The sequence below is a fragment of the Hippopotamus amphibius genome, chromosome 1 (genome assembly GCF_030028045.1).
Source record: "Hippopotamus amphibius kiboko isolate mHipAmp2 chromosome 1, mHipAmp2.hap2, whole genome shotgun sequence".
Lineage (NCBI taxonomy): Eukaryota > Metazoa > Chordata > Mammalia > Artiodactyla > Hippopotamidae > Hippopotamus > Hippopotamus amphibius.
In genome coordinates this window covers 44,340,042-44,361,588 of record NC_080186.1, presented here as the reverse complement: position 1 = coordinate 44,361,588, position 21,547 = coordinate 44,340,042, and the positions used below count along the sequence as shown (strand labels likewise).

General features: G+C 57.8%; 1 protein-coding gene across 5 annotated transcripts in view; it reads right to left on the bottom strand.

Moving 5' to 3' along the window:
• Positions 1–21,547, bottom strand: part of PODN (podocan) — a 48,384-nt gene that overhangs the window by 25,511 nt on the left and 1,326 nt on the right. For 4 of the 5 annotated variants that reach the window (XR_009049646.1, XM_057711093.1, XM_057711118.1 and 1 more), the window contains exons 2-10: positions 16,092–16,411; positions 14,614–14,707; positions 13,225–13,289; positions 11,480–11,589; positions 10,173–10,329; positions 9,753–9,868; positions 8,537–9,194; positions 5,326–5,474; positions 3,997–4,201 (exon numbers count right to left, since the gene is read on the bottom strand). Coding sequence is in view for 4 of the 5 variants with exons in the window: in XM_057711093.1 (XP_057567076.1) it covers positions 4,024–4,201; positions 5,326–5,474; positions 8,537–9,194; positions 9,753–9,868; positions 10,173–10,329; positions 11,480–11,589; positions 13,225–13,289; positions 14,614–14,707; positions 16,092–16,406 (1,842 nt within the window). In the remaining variant the exon portion in view is untranslated. Of the gene's footprint in view, positions 1–430; positions 1,442–3,996; positions 4,202–5,325; positions 5,475–8,536; positions 9,195–9,752; positions 9,869–10,172; positions 10,330–11,479; positions 11,590–13,224; positions 13,290–14,613; positions 14,708–16,091; positions 16,412–21,547 lie in introns of those variants that run through there. The other variant, XM_057711087.1, reaches the window with a different exon arrangement.

Genomic DNA, 21,547 nt, shown 5'->3' with positions numbered 1-21,547 from the left:
CTCTGGCCCTGTGGTGGTGGTGGCACACTGGGAATGTCTGCTACCTCTTCCCTGGGCAGGCCTGCAGAGACCAGGGCCCCCACGTGGGCTCTGCTCCCGCTCCCAGGCCTGCCTCCAGCCCCCTTCCTACTCCAGCATCTTCTATGGGACAGACCCCATCAGTAATGGCCACTCAATGCACAGGAGCCCTGAGCAGCCCAAAGCCGGCAGGCCCTTTGCTTGGATGCTCAGCCCCTCAGAGAGCAGAGTGAGCTCACAGGTCTAGTATGGTGGTCCCTGTCCAACCTGCTGAGCCCCACCCAGCCGAGGGGCCGCACACGTGTCCGGGGCGCCTTCCCCTCGCATCCCTGGACCTCTGCCTGTGTGATTACTTTGTGGGCCCCCAGAACGGAACTCTGCACTGACTCCTGCTGGTCCAGAAGGTGCTGAGGTGCTTGGATCCTGCCCACCCGGCCAGGCATGAGCCCAGCACCTGGCAGGAAGCACACACAGACACGGCCACAGGCTGCCAGACAGGGGTAATGCTTTTATATTAGTTTTTCTGTAACAAGAAAAATCAGCTTTGAAGTTTTTATCATTTTTTTTCCTTAAAAAAGAATAAAAAACCAAAGGCACCCAGAACTCCCCTCAGGCCCAAAGAATAAAAAAGTTCTCTCACCGGTACAGCTGGGCCCTTCACTCTTGCTCTGCCCAGCCTCACCGCCCCCGCCCAGCTCCGGCCCAAGTCCCCCAGCAGCCCCGGACCGTCCCTCTAGCCTCAGTGTGGCTTGCCCAACAAAGACATGCCTGGGGCTGGCTGGGGGCTGGCGGGGAGTGACTGCCCCCGCAGTGGGGAGCGGGGCCGGCAGGCCAGGGCAGCAGTCCTGAAGGTTCCTGTCCCCAGATGGAGGGAAAGGAACAAAAGCCAGCTTTTGTGAGTTCCAGAGGGTGCAGGCACCTGGCCGCAGAGAGCATGGAGATAACTCTGTGTCTTCCCCAAGGGACAGACGGACGGGCAGACAGGCAGACAGCGAGCCGTTCTGGCCATTTCTGGCTGGGGCAAGTGCTGTTGGTGGCATAGGCCGAGGAGAGCTTTTCGCACGTGACGTGTGTGTGTGTGTGTCCACCGGACAGGGAGCAGGCACCCGTGAATGCCAGGGCAAGTCAGGTCAGACTCTTCCCCAAGTCTGGCAGGACTTAGTGAGTGATGGTGGTGTTGAGTGTGGGACAGAGAGAGGGACGTTTGGAGGACGATGTGCAGCTGGCTGTGTAGGGGTGTGATGTCTGCATGTGTCTGGTTGTGGATGCACTGCAGGGAGGGGTGGGGATGGGAGACTGGGTCCAGCCTGTGTGCGGAGGGGGGCCCGGCAGGTGCTGCGCTGGGTGTGTCTGTGAGCACGGCAGAGTGGGGGCGCACAGGGCTCAGGCACGTGCTGCAGAAAGGCTCCAGCGGTCCATCATCCTGCAGAACACGCGGGAGAGTCAGGGGAGGCCAGGGCAGACCCGCCAACCACGACCAGCCTGGGGCAGGTGGATTAGAGCTGGGGGCTCTGGAAGGGTCAGGCAACTGGAGGCCTGAGGGGGAGTTGCTCCAGGAGCCCTAAGCCAGCAGGTCACCCACTGGGAGGTGTTCCTGGGGGCCTGGTGGGGACTGGAGGGCCTTTGGATCCCTCTGACCTTTCCCAGGGCCTCTTCCAGGGTCTCACTCAGCACTCCTGACCATGGCCAATGTCCTCCAGAGGGGCCAGATCCTCTCCACCCCAGGACCCGTGGTGCCCCTGGTGAGGGCCACAGCATCCTCATTGAATGGCCAGTCACCCCAGTCTCTGACCCCTAGCTCCGCCTGAGGACAATGCGTGGAGAGAAGGGGCTCCACCTTCACGGCCCAGGGCCCCAGGAGTAAAGTAAGGTGACTCCCGAGCACTGCTTTTGGGCCTGCCTTCCACACTCAGATAGCCAGCCCAGCAAACTCCCCTCTCTGTCACCAGCTGGACCCCTTCCCCCATCTCCCTCTGTCATCCACACATGGGATCCTCAACCCCGCTCAGGCTTCTCTCTGACCCAGGCCCTACCTCAATTCAACATCCTAACAGTGACCCGGTGGCCCCCTTCCATGGCCACAGCCTGGCCCCTGGACCCCCAGCTCTGTTCACTCTGATTCTCCCTCCTGACCACACCTCTGTTCCCGGCTGCTTGCCACCACTGTGCCCACTCTCCAACATCCTACCCAGGAGACCATCCCCTCCTGTCTGCACCCTCTTCCCTTCCCAGCCTGAACCCCAGCATCTGCAAGGCAGCCATTCTCTCGCCAGTACCCTTGGTTTCCTTGTTCCTTGCCCTCCTGTCCCACACACCTGGCCAAAACCCAGCCACGGATGGATCCAACTGGCCATCGTCTCTACACCCACCCCCGTCTGCTGACCGCCTCTTGCTGCACAGAGAACCCAGAAGGCTGAAGGCATCAGGCGGGTGTGATTTCATGACCAGCCACCAAGCCGTTAACCCACATGTGACCGCAGCCACTCGGTTCGCCATCCTCCCGCCACTGTGGAAGAAGCACTGACCCTCCTGCCCAAGGCAGTCCTTCCTCCTGTTTCCACAGGGATGGCTACACCCAGCTCTCCTCTCTTATACCTTTAACTCCTCCCTCCACACCGCCTCTCCCCATCAGCACTCAAACCAGCTCTGTTCCTAAAAAAGGCATAACGTGAACAGAGCCCTGCCTGAACGTCACTCTCCCTTTCCCACCACCACCCTCTCTCATCTCTTCACAGCCAAACTTCTTGATAGAGGTGTCTGCACTCCCTGGACCCTCCCCTTTCTAGCCACTTTCTCCACCCTCTTCGCCCTTGAAGCTGCTCCCCACAAGCGGGGATTTCCTTGTGGATAAATCTGGTGGGTCCGCAGCTGTGCTCAGCTCCATCAGTGTGTCAGTAGCACAGCTGATTCGCTCCACTTCCAGAGAAGCCTGTGCATGGAGGCATAACAGACATGCTCGTGTATGTGTACATGCACACTTGCACACAAGGCCACGTGAACGCATGAACACATGTGCATGCAGGGGGGCACATGTCCTGCACCTGTGAATGTGCGACGGAGTACACGCATGTGTGTCTGTGTGTGCACACAGGTGGTGTGTGTTTGAGTGAGTGCTTTGTGCATGTGTGTGCATGTTGAGACATGGGCGTGAGCATGGGTGCATGTGGGCTGGTGTGCTGTGTGCACATGCAGGTGCTTGTGTTGCTTGCATGTGTAATCACCCTCTGTCCTCGGCCGTCTGCAGTTCTCCTGCCTCAGTGAACCTTGGTGCTCTGTCCCAGCTCCTTCTGCAGCTCCCCTCCAGCTGGCCATGCCCTCTCTCTTTCTCACTCTCCCCAGGGGAGTTCCCCCAGCCTCCTGTGGCCTCCGTGACTGTTTCAAGGCTGACGATGCCTGGACCCACTTCACTTCTGAGCCCCAGACCCACATATTCAGCTCAGCCTGGGCAGCTCCTCCAGTACCTCCAAACTCATCATTCCCCCCACCAGACCTGCTCCTCCTAGTACTATCATCCACCTGGAATTCCAAGCTAGAGCTGCGATCTTGTCTTCTCTCTCACCCCATGTCCAGCAGGACTACTGGGCCCCTCGAGTCTGTACCCCCGGACTCTTTTCAGGCCCATCTGCTAGTCCGCGTCCTCACTGCCTGCCCCCAGCATTTCTGGCTTGGATGCAGCAGTAGCCTCCTCCTGGGCCCCCACATCCTTTCCCTGCTTCCACCATCCCAGCCCCCGTGTGTGTCCCATCAGGGACCCATCACCCTGGATGGAGGCCCCTGGCACGGGCTGGCCTCCCGCAGGCACACTGTCATACCCGACCTCTCACCCAGGGCCTGAGCATACCAAGTGCTCTACCAGATTTTCAAAATGAACGATGAAGCAGGGGACAGAGGGTGAAGAATGGACAGAAAGGCCCTAGGCTGGGGTCAGGGGCCGGAAACCAGTGAAGCAGGTTAGTGCGCCCCACAAAGACCACCTACCTATGTCAGATCCGGTTCACCCTGTCACTACCGCCTTTCCTCATCCTCCTCGTCCTCTTCCTCCTCCTCCTCTTCCTCTTCCAACCGGCTCCGGTCCTTGGAAACGTCACCAAGCTCATAGTTGCCTTCTATGTCCAAGACCTGCAGGTGCTTCAGCCTCCGGAATGCACTTTCCATCACAGAGCCCACGGCCAGCTTGTTAAACCTGTGCAGACCACCCATGCAGGGTCAGCGCCAGGAGCCCGACTGCGTCCCCACGCTGACCAGCGCAGAAGTGGAGGGGAGGGGACGGGTTCTCCAGGAAGACACGCAGCAAACACAGAAGGAGGGGGCTTAGGAGCACAGCGTGTCACAGGGAGCTCAAGCTGCTCAGTGTGGCTGCTGCTGGGGGGCAGGGGTGACCCCATACAGAGGAGGGAAGGCCCCCATATATGCCCTCACTATGATTTGGGGGTGGCAGACACAGACACCTCCTCTCTGCCTGCCCTTTGGCATTAACCTGGAGGCCTGAGGCTCCTGCACTGCCAGCCTGGGGTCACCTTGGTGCCAGGTGTGAAGGGGCACACAGACAAGGCCAGGGCCAACTGGGCCAGGGACACACTTAGGTTTGGGAAGGGGGAGGCTGAGCTCTGATCTCAGGCTCCCTCAACTCTCTGCACCTCAGTCTCCTGCCGGAGCCAAGAGGCACAGGTCACACTGCACCCTGATGTCACCCAGCTTGGGCTTTCTGGGCCACAAAGCCCCTGGGAGTTGCACATACTGCCTTTCTCTGATCTATCTCCTCTCTAACTTGAGGGGGCAGAGTTGGTGGGAAGAACCACCCTGGCTCTGCTCTATGGAAGCTCCTTGGGAAGCTGGGTCCCCTGAGTCATTCTAAACCCCCAGAACCCAGCAAGGACCTGAACAGCTGCTGTCCTGGGTCTGAGGCCCAGGCCCAGCCTGGCCGGCTATGGACACAGTGGTCACCTCGTACTCTCTGGGCCTCAGCTTTCCCAGCTGTAAATTGGGAAGATGCTCTCTGTGGTCCCTTCCTTCCACAGGAACATCAATAACACCCACATGCTCTGCTTTTTAAAGCTTCCTAAGCCCTTTCACAGGCCTCTGAACCTCACCAGGCCTGGCCTGGACTGTCCCCATCCTTGAGCACTGAGGAAACAGGGGCTCAGTGGGGTTCCGTTATGTCCCCAGGGCCACACAGCTGGTCAGCAGGAAAGCCAGGCTTTGAACACTGACCTCTACCTGCGAGTGGCTCCCATGTGCCCTGACTACCCTGCTGCAGCCAGGGCAGCACCCAGAGCAGCACACGCAGGGCCCCAGAGGACCTCCTACCTGAGAAAGATCCCTTTGAGGTTTGGCGTGGAGTCGAAGGCATGGGCAGGCACGGCGCTAATCTTGTTGCTCTGCAGGTACAGGTACTCCAGCGACTCAGGGAGCCCCTCAGGGATCTCTGTGAGCTGATTCCCAGCAATATCAAGCAGCTGCAGGGGTAACCAGAGGAATCAAAGCACTTAACAGCTTGCCAAGCTCCCATCAACCCCGGAGCCTATCTAAATCTCATAACCCCATGAGTTGGGGTCTATAACTATCCCCATTTCCAGATGGGGAAATAGAGGTTCAGCGAGGTTCAGAGATCTGTTCCAGGCCATACAGACTGTACAGGCTGGAAGCCGGTGCGCCTGACTCTGAACCCTTGTTTTAACTGATGTACGTCCTACCCCACTCATTCTGCTTCCCCACATGAATTCATGGCCAAGATGCCCAGGTGTCAAAGTCCTCCCCCCTTAACACACCTGTCACCCCCATCAGACTAAAGACTCCAGAAGGGCAGGGGCTAGGGGTCCTCCAGTCTAAATCTCATCGCTATGGTGTCAGATGAGGGTGGGGTGGGGCTTCTCATTCGTGGATCTCAGGGCCATGTGGACAGGGGCCAGGAGCCAGGGGCAAGGGTTCAAGGCCCACAGTGACCCTGGCACGGCAGCCAGGCTCCAGACTGGTCAGTCTCACAGTCACCACAGGCCTAGCGTCCAGGAAGCAGGTGGCCAGGGAAATGGAGTGGTTTCTCCAGGGAGCAGAACACACCTGCAGCAGGCAGGAGACCAGACGTGCCTGGGCCCGGCTCACTGCCTGCCCCTTGGGCTGTCAGCACTCTCGCCCCGACACACACCTGTGCAGTCACGGGTGGGCTTCCAGCATTGCCAAGCTCCCTCCTCACCCTGACGGGCTGGGGCTCAGGGCCAGAAAACTGGGGGCCATGAATCCAGATTCAAGATTCAAGGGGAGCACATGCTTCAGGCACATTAAGGAGCCTCCCTGTCACCTCCCCTACCCAGCAGGACTCCCTGTTCCCCACTGGGTTACTCCCACATGCTTCTAGCGCCTCCTCATTCATTCCAAACATCCTCAGTGCCCATGGGCACTGGGGACATGGACTCCACTGAGATGCTGCCTCTGCTCAGGAAGCCAGGTTGGCAGGGGAGATGGACACAACAGCCTGACAATGACAGCAGTGGGACTGGGCTGTGATGAGGGAGCTTGGGGGAGGGCCCTGATGGGATCGGGGGGAGTAGACGGCAGCCAGAGTAGGTGGGGGCTCTGAAGCAGCAAGAGCAGCTGCTTGTAGAAAGATCCAACAGGATAGGAAGAATCCCCTCCATCAGACACCCCATCTCTGACTGCACTCACCCAGGCAGGCATCTAACCTGCCCACTGTTGGTGGCTTCCTGGAGGAGATGACACTTGAGCTGAGTCCTAGAAGGGTAGTGACCCTGGATCTGTCTTATTCCTCTCTGGGTCCTCAGTTCTAGAGCTGTGTCTGCACGTGGTAAGGGCTCGGTACAGGCTTGTGGAATGAATGAATGAGTAGGTGTCACCAGGGTGGAGAAGGTGCTTCCAGCAGAGGGGACAGTATGAGCAAAGCCTAGTGTGTCTGGGAAACTAAGATGCTCGGCTGGGAGCAGGGGCAGACCAGGCCTTGAAGGCTGTGGCAAGGATTCTGGCCTGGGTTCTAAAGGCTGTGGGGAGCCACAGAAGGATTCTGGGCAGGAGTGTAAGGTGAGCATGTTCTTTTGAAGATACCCTCTGATTGCTTGTGGAATCTAGGAGTAGAGAGCTCCTAGGAAGCTGGGGTCCAGGCAAGAAATGGGAGTGGCTTGACTTGGTGGTATAAGCAGTAGGGATGGAGAGAAGTGGAGAGATGGGGAGATGTGATGGTAGAGTTGGCAGGGCTTAGTGACAATGGGCATTGGGGGGGTAGATGGCATGAAAAGGGGATGTCAGGGCAGCGTCCACATTTCCTGTGGACATCTGGGCGGATGTTGCCCCCTTCAGCAAGTTAGAAAATGCAGCAGGAAGAGAAGGTGTGAAGGAGAGGATAATGGGGCCTTAAGAATACCCAAGAGAAACTGGCACAGGTGGTTGGATCCTGGTTTCTGGCACTCGGCCGAGCTGTCTGGGTGGGGAGAGACCCTGGCTGCTCCTGCAGGGCCAGCCACCTCCCCGCAAATCCCACCCTGCTCCACCCTCAGGGCTCTGCCTCACCGCCCTGCCTCCCACTCTCAGGGCCTCTCCCCTGCACTCCCTTCAGACATCCCCACCCTGACAGCTCCCCCACAAGCATGTACTGTGCACCTACCACAAGGAAGGCCCTGGTCCAGCAGGGAACACAACAGACTAAAATGCCTGCCCTTTGTTCTAGCAGGAAGAGCAGACTACAAACAAGCAAAAGATGACCTACTGTTGGAAGGGATGAGGGTTATGAAGAAAAACAAAGCAGAGGAGGGTGGCAGCCATGAAGGAAGACCACCCAAGGAGGCAATATTTGAGTAGAGCCCTGAGAAAAAGGGTAGAGCAAGGCCTGAGGACCTCAGGGAGAGAGGAGCCTGGTAAGGCAGCAGAGCCTCCCAGGTTTCTCTAATGAAGTTCCTTTTCGGACCCTCATTGAGTCGGGAGGTTTCACTCGTAACCAAGAAGGCTCAATTCACTTGGCCAGATAGCCCTCCTGTCTCAGACTGTAGTCACAGGAGCGACACACACTGACCGGTCCCAGAATCCTCAAGAACACTCCCCTAGACTCTGCAGACCGGTGAGGTCAGCCCCCGACACAGCCTGCCACCCTCCCCTCCCCCAAGCCCAGCTTTCTCCAGGCACCTATCCTATGCCCACAAGTGGGTGCGTTCCACTCTCCCATGCCCCCTGAGCTGTCCCTGCCCCCCAGTCCTCCTGAACAATGCCCAATGCCCCCCCTACCTGCAGCCATGACCTCCCCTTAACCCCACGGGGCTCCTCAAGCCTGTCCCTGCGAGTAGTGAGCTCTGCCTAGCCATGCCAGCTGAACCCTGCCCTGTGCTCCTGTACCACGAGCCCACCATACCCTCCGCATGGCCCAGACCCCCTGCCCTAAGGCCCAGCCTGCCCAGCTGGTACCTCCCTCACGGCCCAGCCCTCCTGCCCACCCCTCACCTGGGCCCAGCAGATGGGTGGGCTCAGGACAACCAGACCAGAAGCACCCCACACGGGCACAGCCTCGTCCCCACCCCCTCACCTGCAGACCACTGAGGTCGGCCCAGGCGCGGGGCCCCAGGGCCCGGCTGCGCAGCCGGTTGCCGGTGAGGTAGAGCTCCCGCAGCTGGGCCATGCCTGCCAGCGCGCCGCGAGCCAGGGCGGCCAGCTCGTTGCGCTTGATCTTCAGCACGTGCACGTTGCGCGGCAGCCCGGGCGGCAGCGTGTGCAGCCGGTTGCCCGACAGGTCCAGGGAGCGCAGCAGGCGCAGCTTGCGGAAGGCGTCGCGGTGCACCTGCGGGCTGGTGATGCGGTTGTAGCTGAGGTTGAGCTCCTCCAGGAAGTAGGTGGTGGCGAAGTCGTCGCGGCCGATGCCGGTGATCTGGTTGTGCAGGATCATGAGGGTGCGCACGCGGCGGGGCAGGCCGCTGGGCACGCGCTCCAGCGCGTTGTTGTACAGGTGCACCGTGTGCAGCCGCTTGAGGCCCTGGAAGGCGCGCGGGTGGATGCCCTGCGCGCGCAGCTGGTTGCTGTGCAGCAGCAGGTACTCGAGGCTGCGGATCGGGGTCAGCACGTCCGCGTCCACGCTTCGGATGGCATTCTTCTCCAGGTGCAGCAGCACCAGGCTGCGTGGCAGCCCCGCCGGGACCCGTGACAGGTTGTTGCTGGACAGATCCAGGTACTCCAGGCTGGAGAGCTTCCTGGAGGGAGGTGGGGGATTAGGCCAGTGGGCAGGAGCCCACGGGGCGCTTGTTTCCAACATTACTCCCAAGGGAGGTGTCAGGGGCCACGGCTCTAACTCATCCCAGCTCTGCCACTAGCTGACTGGGGGACCGCAGTCCTCTCTGAGCCTGTCACTGGTCTGATTCAATGATCTATTGGTATAGGAAGGATCTAGCATCGTTTCTGACACACAGGAGTTTATTTGAAGACTAACTGTTTAACTAAAGCCTTTTGTCCTTTTTGGCTACCCTGAGCCCTAAAAACTGAAAATAGATTTGCCTTCAACAAGAATGTTTTGAGTTTCTATTTCGTACCAAGAAGCCAGCCTCTGCAAACACCTCCTTGCCTAACTAGAATTTTGGCAGGCCTTACATATCATTATTCTTGTGGACAGAAATGTCAGTAAAGCCAAAAGCCTCCAAGTCCTTCTCTGTGAAAACTGCCCAGGGGCAGGTGGGCAAGGACCGAGCCAGGTGAGCCCTGGGAGAGGCTTCCTGGGTACCGAGCTCACATCGAGGGCTGAGGTAGGGGCTCACCAGAAGGTCTCGTTGTCCAGGCCCTCGTCAGCCAGGTAGTTATTCTGCAGGTACAGCTCACGCAGGTTGCTCAGCTCACTGAAGGCACCTGGCGGGATCTTCTCCAGCTTGTTGTTCTGAGAGGTGAGATGGCGGGGAGGGGAGCATGAGGGACAGCCAAGGGGCAAGGGCAGAGTCTTGGGATGAGGTGTGGAGAGGGGTCTGGGGGAGCCATGGGGAGGGGGCCCAGGCCTAAAGTTCTCCATACGGGGCTGACGGCCAGGTGCCTGGACTTCTGCCTGCTTCTCTACAGTGGATGCTGTGCCCGCCGGCACAGGCTCAAGGCCCCACAGCCTCACTACTGTGTCCACCGGGGCTCAGCTCTTCCCCTACCGCGGGCCCCTGCTCTGGCAGTGCTCCTCCCTGCCCCCTCCCTCCCACCTTGAGGTGCAGCTTGTAGAGGGCGGGTGGCAGGTGCTTGGGCACGTGGCGCAGGAAGTTGCTGGACAGGATGAGGATCTCCACGTTGCTGGAGCCATTGAACATGTTGTCCGGCAGCCCGGCGTCCGCCAGCTTGTTGTTGTGCAGGTACACGGACCTGGGGGACGAGGTACAGGTCCTCACCCAACCAGGCCCCCCAGCCCCGACACTTTGAGCCTCCAGACCTTGCTCAGCTTGGGCCTGGGGCCCAGGGCAACCTTCTCCCATTTCAAGAACCTCAGGCCCCACCAAATCCAGTCCCCCCTACATAGCCGAGGGGACCAAGGACCCACCCCCCACAATTAGTGGAAGAAACAGGATTTCCTGACCCTGAGTCCCTGCTCCTCCACATCCTTCAAGGTTCTCAGTCATTCCCTGCGTGTTGCAGCCCTGGAGTCCCTGCCTGTCGACCTCACACAGCTCACTCTGAGTTCTATGGACGGAGCCTGTCCCTATCACCTCTTCGTCCCTAGTGCCCAGCACAGAATCCTGGCTCAGAGGAGGTGACCCCTCATTTCATTCGGCAAATATACAGTGGATGCCCCTATGTGACAAGACTGTTCTAGATCCTAAAGATATAGCAGTGGACAGAACCAACAAGCCCCCGCCCTCATGGAGCTACCATACTACAAGGAGAGAAGACAGGAACAAAAGAAATCCATAGGCAATATAGTTCATTCTTGCTGTGTGGCCTCTCTTGGGCCTCAGCCTTTTCATCTGTGGCAAGGGGCCATGCAGAGCAACTCTGTCTCCTCCAGTGGATGGAGAGAATCGAGGTGACAGATTCAAGGACAGAGTGCTACCGGAGGTTGTCAGCACCTTTCCTCCCCAGCACCACCCCGCCCTTCTCACACACCTGTGCTGTGGGGCCTCACTCCTCCCAAAGCAGCTCTCAGTGAGGGACGGCTCTGCCTGTTGAAGGATGCTTCCTTCCCCCAGGGGCTGGGAAAGGAGGGAAACACCCTCACCCGGCTCCCCCAGATTCCCCAAATATCACCCTCTGTCCTCACCTCCTGGACTGATTCCTCCTCATCCTTTAGGGGTTAACTGTCCAGATCGTGTGCCCCTGCAGCCCTGGGCGTCTGTGACCTCAGCCCTGAGCGTCCGTGACCTCAGCCCTGAGCATGGGGTGTCATGCCTGCACTGCACAGCACGCCCCTCCTTCAGGGCCTGTCTGGGCCCCTGGGCCCCACTCAGGGCTGGCAGCCTCTGCCTCAGCCCCTCCCCTTTCCCCAGCCTAGGTCCAGGGCCCCCCTCTGACCTCTGACCTCAAGTTTGGCTTCTGGCCAAAGGTGAGCCCGTAGATCTTGGTGAGATAGTTGGCAGCAAAGTCCACACTGATCAGAGCATTTGGCAGGAACCGGGGTGCCAAGGTCAGCTGGAAAGGGAAGAGTCGGGGTAGAAAGACCAGTGGAGGGCCAGAGGCCAGAGCTGAATTACACTGCCTGCTGCTCACCTGAGCCCCTTCAATTTGTCTCCTCCCTGCTACCAGAGCCAGCTTTCTACAATCCCTGGGAACAAAAAATCAGAACCTCTACACCTCCCCATAGTCCTGAGCTTGACATTCAAAGCTCTCCGGCCTGTCCCCTGCCCTGCCGTTCTCCTGGTCTCTCCCCTCATTGCCCCCGACACTGGCCCTCTGTGCAGCCACAGTGAGCACCCACACTTCCCCAGACCCAGTGCATGGTGTCCACCCTTCATTCATTCAACAGCACTCTCTGAAGTCTGCAATATTCCAGGCACAGTTCCAGGCACTGGACGTGTCTTGTGGAATAAGACACCGGATACCTGCCCCCACCTCCGCCACCAAAAGCTTACATCCTAGTGGGGAAGACAATAAACAAGCAGTAAAAGTATCAAGAGTGATCACTGCTCTGCAGGGAATTCCAACAGACTGATGACAGAGAACGACTGGGTTGGGTTCTTGGAGGACAGGTAACATTTAAGGCATGACAGCACCCTAAATGCCATCTGAGGGGAGAGCACCCACACAGCAGGGGCAGCAAGCAGAGGCCCTGTGTGTGGGGTCTGCCAGGCTTGGAGGTGAAGCAGAGCGTGAGGGATACAGTGGGGAGATCAGTTAAGAGAGGCAGGTGGGCCCAGATCACACAGGCCTGTGGGCCTTGGGGAGATGTGTGGGTTTCTTCCTGGGCCAAGGGTGAAGGCATGGGAGTTTTTTAAGTGGGGAGGGGAGATGTAGAGGTAGAAGTGGGGCACGATTTTGAAAAGCCCCTCTGGCTGCTCCAAGGAGAAGGGGCAGCAAATGAGGATACAGGGGTGTCCCACTGCAGGATGGCAGTCCTTTGCTGGTGGGTGGGGGGAGCTGAGGGCCTGCAGTGGGACCAGACCTGGGTAAGTGAAGCACTCCTGGATTTGTGGCTCTGACCAGTGGTGCTACCGGCGGTTGGAGATGCCCTTTCCAGAGATAGGGAGACAATGGGAGGACTGGGGGTTGGGTGCTGTGGCGAGGAGCAGTAGTTCTATTAAACATCTGGGGGAGATGCTGAGGAGGCAGGTGGATCTTTGAGTCTCAAGTGGAAGTAGGGAAAAGGCTGGAGACTGCCTCCGGATGTGGCCATGATGTAGATGGGTGTTATTGACCGGGGAGGAGACAGTCTCCTTGAGAGTTCAGACAGAAGGGGCCAAGACAGAACCCTGGGGCAGGCCAAATATTTTGCGGTTGAATGCCTTTGTGCCTTCACTCATGCTGTCCCTTCTACTGTAGTGCCCTCCCCCTTGAGGCCTCTGGCTGAAATCCTGTTAGCCTTCAAATGCCATCTCCTCCAGGAAGTCCTCCAGTGCCCCCTTCTCATGGGATGAGCTCTCACCCCCTTATGCTGTTATAGGCCTTGGCCTCTGTCATTATCTGACCACTCTGAAGCCCTGGGTTAAAGTGTGGGGTCCAGACCATGTCTGAGCAGCAATAGGAACCCAGCAGCCAACCCAGAAGAGGCGCTGGTGAAAGTTCCCCAAGTTCAGCCCCTGACACCCTGCCCTGCTGAGAGCTCCTCACCTTGTTATTGGCCAGGTACAGGTAATTGAGGTTGGCCAGATGCTCAAATGCCTCCTCCGGGAGCCCTTCAAAGGACAGGCATCGGTCAGAGCCCTGGATGAAGGAGACGCTACAGGGGAGCACGTGAGCACTGACCACCCCCGCACCCACCCCATTTTCCAGGACAGGGAGGCACTCCCTGGGGCAGGTGTGGCTCTGACCCTTTCCCAGCCAGTCCCAACAGGCCTGCCCAGCCCCCTTTCCGGCTCTCCGGCGCCCAAGCTCAGAGGAGAAGATGCGAAGTGTCCTCTGAGAAATGACTGATCCTTTACCTACTCAGGACAGCCTGGGAGGGAATGGGCTCCTGTAAGTTCAGGCCACAGGGCAGAGGACCTGCCAGGAAGGAGTGCTCCCCTGGGGACAGCCCCAGAGGGTCAGAGGTCCCCTTCATACCCAGTCACACAGTAGGGCAGGGCAAGGCAGTGACCTCTGAGCTTCCGCCCCACCTGGTCCTTCCCTGCCCCATCTGGCAGATGTAGTGACAGGACGGGGCTGTCACTGGGTGCCTGGCCAGGCTGGCCCTTCTCCAGTCCTGAATTTGGCCTCTGACACTCGGTTCTGGGCTCCCAGACCCTCGGATGCTGGGACTCACCCAAGTATCTCACGAGAGGGAACAGTTACATAAACTGTGCAGCGTCCCTCCATGGAATACCATGTAAAATAATGGCCAAAGGGTGTTTTTAGCAACACAGGAAATGCTGCTGAGCTAATTGCTAAGTGAAACAAAGCAGTTATAATAGTTATAATATCGATACTATCAGTCTCATTATGAATTTAAAAACAGAAAAAGGACTGGACTGAATTGTGGTGATGGTTGTGCAACATATAAACAAACTCATCAAATTGTACATTTAATTTGGGTAAACCTTATGGTATATAAATTACACTTTTTTAAAGATGGAAAGAAATATACCAAAATGTCAATAGTGATTAACTCCTAGTGGCAGAATTACAAGTGGGTTTTTTCTATTCCATTTTGTTTTCTACATTTCCAAATTTTCTACTATAATCAGAAACTATTTTCATCATCAGAAAAATAACTTTTTAAACTTTCCGGACTCTACCTTCTTTGATTCTAAAGGCCTTCTGTGAACTGAAGAGTCTGTGACTTATTAGGCCCTGGAGTGTGAGCTGCTCCGAAGCTTCTCCCCCAATCCGACCCCCAGGTCTCAGAGACAGCCAGCAGTAGCTGTGCAGCAATCACAGGGAATGCCTGCCATGGGGTCCCGATGCCAGCCCAGCGCAGGCCTGCACTTTCCCATGTGCCAGGGTCTGCAGGGCGGGGCTCTCCTTGTGGGCACCCTGTTCCCTGCCTGGTGTGGCAGCCACTGGCCCCGGGCGAGCCCTCACCTCGGGAAGTCAGGCGGTTGTTCTGGAGGTTCAGGGTCTCCAGACGATGCAGCCGGGAGAGCTCCCTGGGGTAGATCTTCTCCAGCTGGTTGTTCTGGGGAGCAGGGTGTGAGGGTGGTGAGGAGGCAGCATGAGGGGGTGCCTGGGACTCCTGCCCCATTAGAGGCCTGCACCTACCCGCAGTCGGTGTCCCAGAAGCCGGTCCCTCTGCTGGGCACTTCCCTTGGGATTGTCCCCAGGTGGCTCTGAACCACGCCCAGATGTGGGTGTTGCAGGCACAGCAGTAAACACAACAGAGGTGTGGGTCCCCCTTCTAGGAGTGCGTGCTCTCTCTCTCACACACACACACACACAGGCATCCACAGGCAGTTCACACTTGGAATTCGATCTCTGCTCCAGACCTGCTCCCTGCGTGTTCCCACTTAGTGACAGGTGTCCCCAACCCGTTCTTCCTTCCCCCAAGCCAGAAACCACTTTTGCTTCCCTTTCTCAGCCCTGTTGGCCACTCCCCTTGGGATGCTTTAAACCCTGGGTCAGGTACCATCTCCTTCAGAAGCCTTCCTGAGTTGGATGGGGGGCTGGATTATGTGGTGGGGGGCTGGATTAGGAGCTGCTCTGGCCTCACAGCGCTAAGTCCCTCTGTCTCTATCTGTTCTCTCTACCTCTGCAGGTCTCTGCCTCCCCTGCAGACTGTGAGCACCTCAAGGGCAGGGCATGTCCAAGACCTCCCTACATGCCCAGCACCCCACACAGGACCAGAGGCATAGAGCAGGTTCACAGAAGCTATTTGATGAATGAACCAGCAATAAGTGCTGTCATCAGCTCATCCCTTTCCCCACAGGCTCCTCTGGTCTTGGGCTCCCACCACTGGCCAGCCAGACCCGCAGGGCTGTGTGACCATGCGCCGCTCACTTTCCTTCACTGGGCCTGGTCTCCTTTGGAAATGGGCACAACACCCCTCCCTCTCCCCCAGGGCTACTGGGCCACACGAGGGTGATCATGGGTGCACCAGCACTCCCAGAGTCCCCACCTGGAATGCCGTGTCCCACTTCTCCAGGTTCTAAAATCTAGCCTGTGCCTCAGCTGGGGAGAGTACTGTCCCCTGAGTCCCCAGGGCACTCGGTGGGGGTCTGCTTTGTGCTCACTTTCCTGGCCTGTAATGGTGTCTGAGGTGTCCTGACTGTCTGTCCAGAGGGCCAGCTGCTCGGCAGGTCTGTGTCCGATCTCAGACAGGGCCTGACTTTACCCACAGGCCTCAGCCCAGACGCCTCCCGTGAGACGAAGCAGGGTATAACGTCACGGTGCTCTGTGCCCAGGACGTCAGAGGGGGGCGCCCCGTGGTGGAGCCAGCCTCCTCGGGTCTGACCTGCCCTGGGGCCCTGTGTCTTGGGGGTGGGGCGCCATGGCAGAGGCGGGGGAGGCTGGGAGCCACCGCGTGGGGCAGGCCCTGGTGACCACTGGCGCGGCGCCGGCCTCACCTGCAGGGACAGGTGGTTGGTGTGCTCAGGCAGGTCCCTCGGAAACTCGCGCAGGTCGATGCCACCGCAGTCCACGACCCCCTCCTGGGAGCAGGCACAGTCCCGGGGGCAGTCGATGGTGGCCAGGCCGCGCCCCGGCTCCTCGGGGCTCAGGACCAGCACCGGCTCCTCCTCCATGAATTCACTCTCTTCAGGGCTCAGGCTGCGGGCGCCGCCTCGCCCGACCCCCGGGGCGCGCGCGGCGAGCAAGGGTCGCAGCAGCAGCAGCTGCGGCGGCAACAGCAGCAGGAGCAGCAGCGCCCCGCTGCGGGCCATGGCGCCTGCAGGAGGGCTCCAGTCAGACCCACCCGGACGCCAGGGCTGACAGCCTGTCCGGAGGAGCAGGCAGGGCACCAGGGCCCACGAGAGTCGTAGTGGGGCCCTCCAGGCCTCGAGGCGGAGCCCACTCTGGAGCCTGTCCTCAGCGCGCCTCTGACCTGCCGGCTGCCACGCTCCCCTCCCCACCCGCTCCATCAGGGCTGCCCTCTGGGGGGGTCACGGTGAGGTGAAGCCCTGTCCTTAGGTCTGCAAAGCCTCCCACAGCCCTCACCGGGCCTGGCCTCAAGGAATCTGTACCCCCATTTCACAGAAAGGCAAGCTGAGGCCCAGGAAGACCTGTGACTTGCACAGCTTGGCCTGGACTTGGCTGAGCTCTTGCTGCCCTGGCACAGGCAGTGCTGGGAGGCCCTGTCCCTCCTCCAGCAGCCACAGGCCATGGTGAGCCAGCACCAGCAGGGTGTGTCCCAGCTCCTCAGCTTGGATCTTCAGGACGTGGTCCTGCCTCTCTTCCAACTCCCCCACTCACCTGCCCCACTTATGCAGGTCTATCTAGCAGTTCCTCCCTTCAGCCCTTGGCACGTGCTGTTGCTTCTGCCTGGAACACCCTCCCCGCTCGTGTGCAATCAGCAACTTCTCCAAGAACCAACTCTAGTGTTAGATCCCCTGAGATAACTCTAAGATGCCCCAGGGCTCTGCGTCACTTTGTTCCCGCAGGGGTTGGCATAAGTTGGGTTGGGTTATGAATATGTGATGTCTTTCTCCCACACAGGGCTGTGAGCCACTCTCTGTCTCTGTCTCTGTCCGTGGGAACAGAGAAGTCACTAGTGAATGGAGCTGCTGCTGCCCCCAGAGCCCCCCAAGTTCTGTTCCTGGTGTTTATACCCTCAGCTGCCCTCATCAGGGCCTGCTGTGCCCATGTGACCACTGCCACCTGCAAGAGATCACTCCCCAGCATGGTCCCCGGAGGCAGCAAGGAGAGGGGTATAGGGATTGCCTCAGGGCATCGAGGAAGATGCTGGGGTTTCACCGTCCAGGCAGCCACGGGCATGGCGTGGCTCCGGGCTGGCCCTGGAGTTCTCTTTCCAGGGACTCACTTAGAAAACATCTCTGGGGTGCAGTAAGTTGTGACAGATACACTGACTCTTGAGTCATACACACCCCAGTTCAAGTCCTCCTCTACCACGTAGTGGCTCTGAACTTGCTGAGCCTCTGTTTCCTCATCTTACATCTAACCTCAGAGCTCCTGGAAGGAGTCAGCAAGATAGCAGCTGCAAAGCACCTGGCACCCATTAGGTGATGAGGCGCTGCTATCACTGCTGCGGCAATTACGAACACAGGTGCAAGAAAAGCCCGGGCCCGGGGGCACCCACTCCGCAGTCTGAGCCTCTCTCCCTACCATTGGATCCGGGCTCACAACCCAGAGTGGTTAGAAGGGTCTGAGGAGATGCTGGGCCTGGGAGGGCTGGGCAGACTGGCAGCTTGACGATGACACTGATGACTGGTTAAGAAGGCAGGCTCTGGAGCCAGAGAGCCAGGGCTGTCACCTGGGCTCTGGCTCTTATCAGCCATGTGACCTTGGGCAAGTTTTGCTACCCTCTAAACCTCACCTTCCTCACCTGTCCATTGGGTGGCCACAGAGCTGTCCTACTGGGGAGACTGTGAGAGTCGGTGGGATGCACACTATTGCACACAGTAAGTGCTCAATAAATGTTAGCTCTCTGCTAATTAGCTCTACCACTAATATCTGATCCACGGGCACTGTTCACATCCCAACCTGCAGCACTTCAGATACTGCTTTGCCTCACTTGTTGGCTCCGTCCGCTCTCAAAGGTGAGGTCCCACCTGCCCCCAGCCCTGTGCTGGGCATGAAGGATTCAGGTAAAGGACACGAGGCCCCTGCCCTCAGTCGGCAGGAGGCAGCAGACCCCAGTATAATAACCACTGCCTATCAGGCTGGGTGAGCCCTGTAAAAGGGGTCCCAAGGGACGCGAGGCCCCAGAAGGAAAGCTGTGAGGAGAGAGAAGGGGGCCGGCAGCCTGGCTCGCTTGACCCTATAGGTAGGTCCACAAGGCCTAAGCAGACGCGGGCCCCAGCCACGGGCCCAGCAGAGAACCAGGGAGCCCAGCACACACAGCTCCCAGGCTCCAGCAGGGTAGCCGTGAGTGACGCAGGCTGCGGCCCAGCCCTGCCTGCCCTGCCACACCCCTGCTGCCCCGCGCCCCCACCAAATGGCCAATAAATCCTTGGCCAGTCTACAGACCATCATTCCCAGGGCACGTTATAGCCCCACAGCTAGCTCAACAGCCTTCAGCCCCTGCAGCCACCAGCATTAGGACAGAGTCTCCCCACCCTGCCTGCCTGCTGTCTGACCCCACAGCAGATCCAGACTCTGGGAGGTGGCGTATGGGCACAGGCCCAGGCCCCAGATTCAATCAGGGCAGGAGGCCAAGGTGAAGGAGCCTCCCCACATATCCCGTACACTCACTGGACCAGCTATGTTTCCTCCCTCACCTTCAGTTTTGTGTCTGTAAACTGTATCTGTAAAAATATTTAATTCATATTAACATCATGAACCATATTGAAAATGTTATCACCACCACTTCATAGATGAGGAGCTGAGGCCCAGTGAGGCTGGCCGACGTAACACAGCTGCTAAGTGGCAAGGCCGAGCTCCCAGCCTAGGCCTCAACCACCAAGCGATGGGGCCCTTCCCTGGGCCAAGCACAGCCGGGCACTGAGGACCCAGACAGGTGATTCAGGTGTGGCTGCTGCCCTTAAAAACTCACACTTGCACTGTCCAATGTGGGGGCCACATGTGGCTACTGAGCACTTGAAATGTGGCTACTCTAAACTGAGAAGGCCCGTAAGTGTAAAATGTAGTGCGCATGGATTTCAAATACTTAGGACAAAAAAATTATATCTCATTAATATTAATGATATCTTATAAAATAGCTCATTTATTTTTATAGTGATAACGATAATATTTTGGATATAACGAGTTAGATAAATTATTAAAATTTTACCTGTTTCATTTTACTTTTTTTAACATGGCTTCTAGAAAGTTTTAGATTACCTACGTGGCTTGCATTTGTGGCTCACGTTATATTTCTGTTGGGCGGCGCTGGTCCAGACATTATGTGTAAATTGGGTATTATAGTCCCAGTGTCATCAGAGGTGTGATAAAGGGAATCTAGAGTTCACATGGACCCAGAGGAGGCCTAAGTGGACCTGAGGCCAAGAAAACTTCCAAGAAAAGTAATGCTTTATCTAGTCATGAAGCATGACTATCAGGCCAAAGGAAAAGGGCGATAAAGCAAGGGGGTGGGGAGATGGGGCAGCATGTGCAAAGGCTCGGGGGCAAGAGAGCCCATGTGACCTCTACAAAGCTCACTAGAGTAGCTGCTGGGGGTGTGGACTGGAAGAGATGCAAGTGGGCAGTGGCCACAGTCCAAGCTAAGAAAGAACCTGAAAGCCAGGTTAGGAAGGGACCCTTATCTTAGGAGAGATGAGGAGCCATTGAGGAGCTGGAGTATGGCACAGGCAGGTTTATGGAGGGACCAGTGGGGAGCTCTCAGAGGCTGTGCAGCGGTGCAGGCAGGGGATAATAAGCCTGGTCTGGGCAGAGGGAGGTGCTGGGTTACAGGGATGGAGAGGAGGAGGTGGATTCCAGGGAGAAGAAGGAAGAACAGACAGGGCTTGGAGAGTGGGGGCCCCAGTGCCACATCCCCCTTTCCAGCTTGGCCGGCCACCCTCAGGTGACTTTGGTGACATCACTGACCCATCCGAGTCTCAATATTTTTTGTTTCTCTAAGAATGTGGAGCAAGATAAGCCCCCAAGGCCCTCCTGTTTGTGCCAAGCCACGTTGGAGCTGTGTGTGGAAGAACAGAGGAGAGAGCCTTCCTAGTCTCTGGAAGTCCCCAGAGCAAGGAGTCCCCTTGGTGAGCAACAGCTCACACTGTAGGGACAGCGAATGCTGGGCGAGAGGAGCCCCTCAGTCTGTGGTGAGTTCCCACACTGAGTGCTGTATGAGCCTGCACGAGTCACTGCACTGCTCTGAGCCTCTGTTTACTAGTCCAGGCAATGGAGGTGAGAGCTCCTCAAGAGGAGCGAATGAAATCATGCGCCCAGCTGGTGCTGGCACCCAGCAAGTGCAACATACTTGGGGTTACTGACGAAGTATCTGGGACCCTCCGTCACCCACCCACCCACCCCAGGGAACCAAACCTTAAGGCCCTAAACTGCTTAAGTGGGGGGTTAAGGCAGGACTAGAAGAAACAAGGGGAAGGGAGATCCAAATCAGGAGGTAGATCCTCAGCCCCCAGCACCACCTTCCTCCCCTCTTCAAATTCACTAAAGATTCACTGACCACCTGCTCTGTGCTGGGCCCCAAACAGCTGTATCTTACTGACTACAACAGAAATCCCAAGACTAGGAGTTAGTCTTCCTATTTGCAGGTGAGGAAACTAAAGCACAAGGCGTCTCCCACGGCTGCCCATCCCCAGCAAGCTCCTACTCAAACGCTCCTGCCCTGGGAAGATGCTCCTGCCACCTTGGCTGGGTTAGCGAGTTCCTTGATGCTCCCACAGCACCTTTTAGGGCTCAGCTGAGCCCCCCTGACTCCCCAGGCAAGGAGCAGGTGCTCAGGAAGTGTTTGCTGAATGAAGGCATGTAGTTGTGAAAGGCAGAGTTGGAAAGATCTGCGGCTTTATCATCTGGTCTGATTCGCTCAGTTTACTGATTAGTATTTTAAAGGCAAGGCTGGGACTAGCATTTGTGTCTTTCTGACTCCTGCTTAGAGCCTTGAGATGGTCTTGAAGACGGAGTAGGAGTTCTCCCGGCAGACAAAGGGGAGAAAAGGCACTCAGGACAGAGGGCAGGGCATGAGCAAAGGCACAATACGGGGAGGGCGAAGAGGGAGGAATGTTTAAGGAAGAGTGAACAGGGAAGGGAGGTCCAAGTCTCCAAGGGCATCAGGCACTCTGCTAAGGGGCTGATGATAGGGAGCTACAAGGGCTCTAGGCAGATCATGGTCGGAGCTCCTATGTGGGACTCTACCAGGCCTAAAGGTGCCACCATCAGTCACCCCTGTCACAGACAGAAACGGTGACGTATGCTCCCACGAGATTTCACGAAAGCA